The 5,718-nt window shown below is 55.4% G+C and overlaps 1 protein-coding gene across 1 annotated transcript; it reads right to left on the bottom strand.

Moving 5' to 3' along the window:
- Window positions 1-285: 285 nt before the first annotated feature.
- On the bottom strand, window positions 286-3,485 carry ETH_00017390 (uncharacterized protein; the record flags this gene model as incomplete). Its single annotated transcript, XM_013380458.1, has 5 exons — window positions 286-328; window positions 506-590; window positions 713-749; window positions 991-1,075; window positions 1,449-3,485. Coding segments are annotated over 5 exons (2,287 nt in total), but the record flags the coding sequence as incomplete, so codon positions are not given.
- Window positions 3,486-5,718: the final 2,233 nt, after the last annotated feature.

Genomic DNA, 5,718 nt, shown 5'->3' with positions numbered 1-5,718 from the left:
TCACTCGACCTAACCTAAACTAAACCTTTCCCTTGTTTTGAAATGCAGCCACCTCAACTCCGCGTGGCGCACAGCAAAAGGAAATGACCCTTGAGGCGCTCAAGCGTCCAGCAAGGCAACTCTGTCCAACCCTAAACCCTAAACCCTAAACCCTAAACCCTAAACCCTAAACCCTAAACCCTAGACCTGCCTCGATTAAGTCCGTGAGGGTTTTGACAACTTGAATGCCCAAAGAGACAATCCAACGGGGAGGCAAATGCTGCAAGGGTTTAGAAAAAACCTGACCCGACAAAACCTCTCCTAGGCGCCACGGGTGGAGGAACCGCCCCTGCGCAAAAACCCTAAACCCTAAACCCTAAACCCTAAACCCTAAACCTTACGCAGGATTCTGCAGACACGACGCTCGCCGAGGCCTGCGTGAGGCTCGAGAAGACGTGTACGAGGGGCAAATAGTAGCCCGAGAAACAAACCCAAACCCTAAACCCTAAACCCTAAACCCTCGCACCTGCAGCAAAACCCTCATCGTCGCCTTGGGAGCCCCCGGGCCGCAGTCTTTCATGCCGCCGATGCCTTGGGAGCAAACAATTGCCCTAAGCACAAACACGCAGGCCCTAACCCTAAACCCTAAACCCTAAACCCTAAACCCTAAACCCTCAGCCTCCCTCCTGACAGCAAGTGCCCCAAACCCTAGACCCTAAACCCTGGAACTTACGCTCCCTTGAAGTATGGCGTCTCGAAGCAGTGCACAGCTGCAGAGTCGCACCAGCATGGCACTCTAAACCCTAAACCCTAAACCCTAAACCCTAAACCCTCAACATTAGAAGAGACGCCTCGAGTCTCACGACCAAAAGCGACACCCCTAACCCTAAACCCTAAAACCTGGACTGCAGCGCCAGCTGCCCAAGCGCTAAGAACCCGCTGACTTCGTGTGACCTTTTGCCTTAAGTTGCCCTAGGGTTTAGGGTTTAGGGTTTAGGGTTTAGGGTTCACCCTTTGAGACCGGCTGGTCCGCAGCGAGCAAATAGAGAGGAGGAGGAGGAAAGCGAAAACGAAGATGGCTAAAATGCTTCGAGCGCTGCAGCAGTAAGCACACATAAGAAGAAGTGTGAGCAGCAGCAGCAGCAGCAGCAGCAGCAACAGTAACAGCAGCAGCAGCAACAACAGGCGCATCAGCGATAGCAGCAGCAGCAGCAGCCGGAGAAGCAGCCGAGATAGCAACGGCAACAGTGGCAGCAGCAACAACAGCAACAGCAGCAAAAACGAGAGCAGCAGCAGCAGCAGCAGCAACAGCAGCAGCAGCAGCAGCAACAGCAGCCGCTGCCCACAGCAGCCAAGCCCTAGGCTCCCGTAGCAGCTGTTGCAGGCCGCAAACCCTCGCTCTTCCCTCCCCATGCCGCCTAGCCCTAGCCCTCGCCCCTAAACCCTAAACCCTAAACCCTAAACCCTACGTGGTCTGCTGCTTCCTTGGTCCTGCGGCGCTGCTGCTGCAGCGCCTCCAGCAGCCACGGCTCGGCTATGGCCCGCAGCAGCAGCGGCCGCTGCGGCCAGCTGGAGGGGGGGGGTGGTGTTGCTGCAGCACTGGTGGCCCGGGGCTGGAAGCTGGCGGCCCCACACGTGCACTTGCTGCTGCTGCTGCTGCTGCTGCTGCTGCGGCCGCTGCGGCTGTGTTGCAGCAGCCAGGTGCCGTCGCCGCTGCCTGGGACCATCAGCACTGCCGCGTCCGCAGCGAGCTTTGCGCCCGACTTGCTGCTGCTGCTGCTGCTGCTGCTGCTGCTGCGGCCGCGTCCGCGACGCATGCTGCTGATGCTGCAGCTCCTGCTGCTGCTGGCGCTGCACATGCAGGTAGCCCTCTTCGCTGCTTCCTCGATGAGCACGTTGCTGCTGCTGCTGCTGCTGAGGCGGCCGCTGGCAGCAGCGCCGTGAGGCGCAGTGAGGGACGCGTGCACACCAACAGCAGCAGCAGCAGCTGCTGCTGCTGTTTGCTGCAGCTCAGCTGCAGCAAGGGTTTCGTCCGCCCGCTGCTGCTGCTGCTGCTGCTGCAGGGTGCTGAATTTGCTGTTCTCTATGCTGGCCTGAGTCTGGGGGGTCCAAGCTTCCTCGTACTCCCCCGTAGGAAGGACGTTGCTGCTGCTGTTGCTGCTGCTGCTGCTGCAGCTGGGGACGGTGGAGCCAAGCGCAAGGGCAGCAGCATTGGGGGGAGCAGCGGCTGCTGTTGCTGCTGCTTCTGCTGCTGCTGCAGCAATTGCTGCCACGGAAGCAGCAGTCAAGGGCCTCTGGCTTTGGTGCAGCGCAGCAGCAACAGCACGAGAAGCAGCAGTTGAGGAGCGCAGGGATTTGACTGAGGTGTACAGACACCCGATTGCTGCTGCTGCTGCAGCGGGCAGCAGCGCAGCAGCAGCAGGGTGCATCAGGAAGCCAGATGCAGCAGACAAGATCCAGCTGGGCCAGTTGGCAGCTGCTGCTGCAGCTGCTGTTTGCCCTTGCGCAGCGAACAGCAGCAGCAGCAGCAGCAGCGGGAGACAGCATGGCAGCAGCAACAGCAGCAGCAGCACAAGGGAGCACTCAATTGCCCTTTCAAGCCCCTCCGTTGTTGCTGCTGCTGCATGCAGCTGCGCAGCAGCGTGCTTGCGCTGCTCGTCGCAGACTGAGGCAACAGCAGCAGCAGCAGCTGCTGCTGCTGCTTGTGCTGCTGCTCGGGTGTAGGCAGCAGCTGCTTCTGCAACTTCTTCGTCAGCAGCAGCAGCAGCAGCAGCAAGAGCCCCCTCAGGGACCATCAGGTTTGTCAGCTGCTCATCGTTGCTAGGCAAGGGCTGTCTGTACAGCTGCAGGACTTTCTGCTGCTGCAGAGCAGCCTCCTGCTGCTGCTGCTGCTCTTGCTGCCCCTGCTGCTGCTGCTGCTGCCCCTGCCACTCCTGCTTCTGTCCAGCAAGAGAAAGCGCTGTTTTCTGTGCAGCTTCTGCTGCTGCTTCTTGCAGCTGATGGTTTGCTGCTAAAAGTCGAGGCTGAGGGCCCGCTGGCTGCTGCTGCTGCTGCTGCTGTTGCTGTTGCCGCTGCTGCTGCCGCTGCTGCTCCTCTTCCTGCGTATGGCGGTACTGCTGGTACGTTTCTCGCTGTTGTTCTTGCTGTTGTTGTTGCTGTTGCTGCTGCTGCTGCTGTTGCTGCTGCTGCTGTTGCTGCTGCTGCTGTTGCTGCTGCTGCTGCTGCTGCTGCTGCTTGGGGCTGTCATACCTAGGGGGCAGGGCCCACCAAGAGAGGTCAGGAGACAGACGCCTCTGCAAAGGAGCCTCTGCAGCTGCGGCTGTCGACGAGGCTTGCGCTTCTGCTGCTGCTGCTGCTGCTGATGGTTCTGCTGCTGCTGCTGCTGCTGATGGTTCCGCTGCTGCTGCTGCTTCCTGAGAACCTTCTTGCGCACGACCTTCTGCCGGATCTGCTGCAGGAGGAAGACCAACCATAAGGAGGCCAAGCACCAAGCTTAGAGCCTCCATCTTCCCACCGCTACCTGCTGCTGCTGCTGCTGCTGCTGCTGTTGCTGCTGTTGCTGGTTCTGCCAATGCCGTTTTTCTAACAAATGATGCTCGTCCTGCTATTAGTTCTGGAGGCAATACCGTCACAATGTCTTTGCTGCTGTTGCTGCTGCTGCTACTGCTCCTCCTGCTGCTGCTGCTCTGCCGCTGCAGTTGCTGCAGTTGTGGCTGAGCTCTGGAGTCTTATTTCGATATACTATGAGCCCGAGATGCGCTGATCCATTCTACAATTAGAGCTGCGTCTCGCTGTTGCTGTTGCTGCTGCTGCTGCTGTTGCTGCTGCTGCTGCTGCTCTGCTGCAGGTGACTCGAGTGGTCTGTGGCTGGCTCGGACCGGCAGTTTGCTGCTGAGGGGAAGTAGCTGCAGCAAAGAAGCAAAACAGCTCTTTTAGATATTTCAAAGAAAGAAAAGAAAGAAGACTAAACTGCTGCTGCGGCTGCTGCTGCTGCTGTCGCTGCTGCTGCGCCGATGGCTCGAGATCGCTCAGCTGTACGTACACCTGGCAATCGGCGGCGCTCGCGCCCTGTCTGCGGCGGCCTTTCGAGTGAAACTGAAAATTAAAAACATTAAAAAATATTTAAATTTAAATTAATAATTAAAAACAAATCCATTTGAACTTCATCTTCCGCCAATATGACTCGCCAGCGCGGAGCTGCTGCGGTTCTGCTGCCTCCGCTCGGTGGCGCTTTTTCCCGGATTACCTTCTCGCAAAAACGAAAACAAAATACCATTTTAGACAAATTTAAAAGTCTTTTAAAATTAAATTCCACAAAATAACTCTTCAGGAGCTCTCTAGACACACGCAGCAGCAGCCCGTAGCCACAGTGAGCCAAACTCTGCAGCAGCAGCAGCAGCAGCAGAGTACACGCTGAAACAGTAGCAGTTGCAGCAGCAGCAGAAACGCAGCTGCAGCTGCAGCCGCAGCTGCTGCAACAGCAGCAAGAGCCACTTCAGCAGCAGCGGCAGCTCCAGTCGCAGCAGTGGCTTGTGCAGCAGAAGCCACCGCAGCATTAGCAGCAACAGCATTAGCAGCAACACCATTTGCAGCAGCAGCATTAGCAGCTGCAGCACTAGCAGCTGCAGCAATAACAGCTGCGGCACTAGCAGCTGCAGCATTAGTAGCCTATTTGTTTATTGGATTTCTACATTTCTATTTGTTAAAGCCCTCAGGCTGTTGCTGCTGCTGCAACAAGAGGCAGGAGCCAGAGAGATGCCGCAGCAGCAGAAGCAGTTGAGCTGCAGCAGGAAGCAGTAACGAAGCAGCAGCAGCACACTGAGAGCAAGGTGCTACTACTGCTGCTGCTGCTGCTGCTGCTGCGGACTGTTTTTCCACTTGTTGCTGATCGCCCTTTAGTGCTTCCAAACAGAAATAAAAAACAGAAATAAACAAATAATAAAATAAATAATAAATAGCAAATAATAAATAAATAGGTAAATGAATAAATAAATAATAGATAAATAAATAATAATAAAATAAATAATAAATAATAAAATATTTGTCTTCCTCGAGTACATAAAAAGTCGCCGCAGGCATTTTGCGAATTCAGGTGTACAGACACCTGGCTAGCAGACCCCGCGCCTGCAGCAGCGGCTGCTGCTGTTGCTGCTGCTGCTGCTGTTTCTGTTGCTACTGCTGCTGCTGCTGCTGTTTCTGTTGCTCCTGTTGCTGCTGCTGCTGCTGCCGCTCCAGTTCTAGAGGAGCTCCTCCAGCATGGGCTGCTCAGTTACAGCAGCAATTGTTTCCGTGAGCTGAAGCACATGCAGCAGCAGCAGCAGCAGAAACGACAATGCAGCAGCAGCAACAACAACGAAGCAGCAGCAGCAGCTGCTGCTGCTGCTGCTGCTTCAGCAGAGCCCTGGGGGTTATCTGCAGAAGCGCAGCAGCGAATTCGCAGCTCACTTAACAAACAAGCAAATAAATAAAGAGAATTAAATGGAATAAAACAAAAAATAAATAAATAAATAAATTAAATAAATAAATAAAATAAATAAGCAAATAAATAAACAAAGGGGACTCACCACGCGAATTTGCGTCTTCAGCTGGGCACTTTTCCGCGACCACAGCTCATACTTCCTGCAGCAGCAGCAGCAGCAGCAGCAGCAGCAAAGGCAGCAGCAGCAGTGGCATCGAGAGCACCAAGTGTTTGCAGCCGCTGCAGCTTGAAGGCAGCGAACAGTAGCAGCAAAACGCGCA

The sequence above is a fragment of the Eimeria tenella genome, genomic scaffold, assembly GCF_000499545.2.
Source record: "Eimeria tenella Houghton genomic scaffold, Eth_scaff642, whole genome shotgun sequence".
NCBI classification, from domain to species: Eukaryota; Apicomplexa; class Conoidasida; order Eucoccidiorida; family Eimeriidae; genus Eimeria; species Eimeria tenella.
Note: the sequence above shows the minus strand (reverse complement) of the source record. Positions and strands in the feature narration are given on the sequence as shown.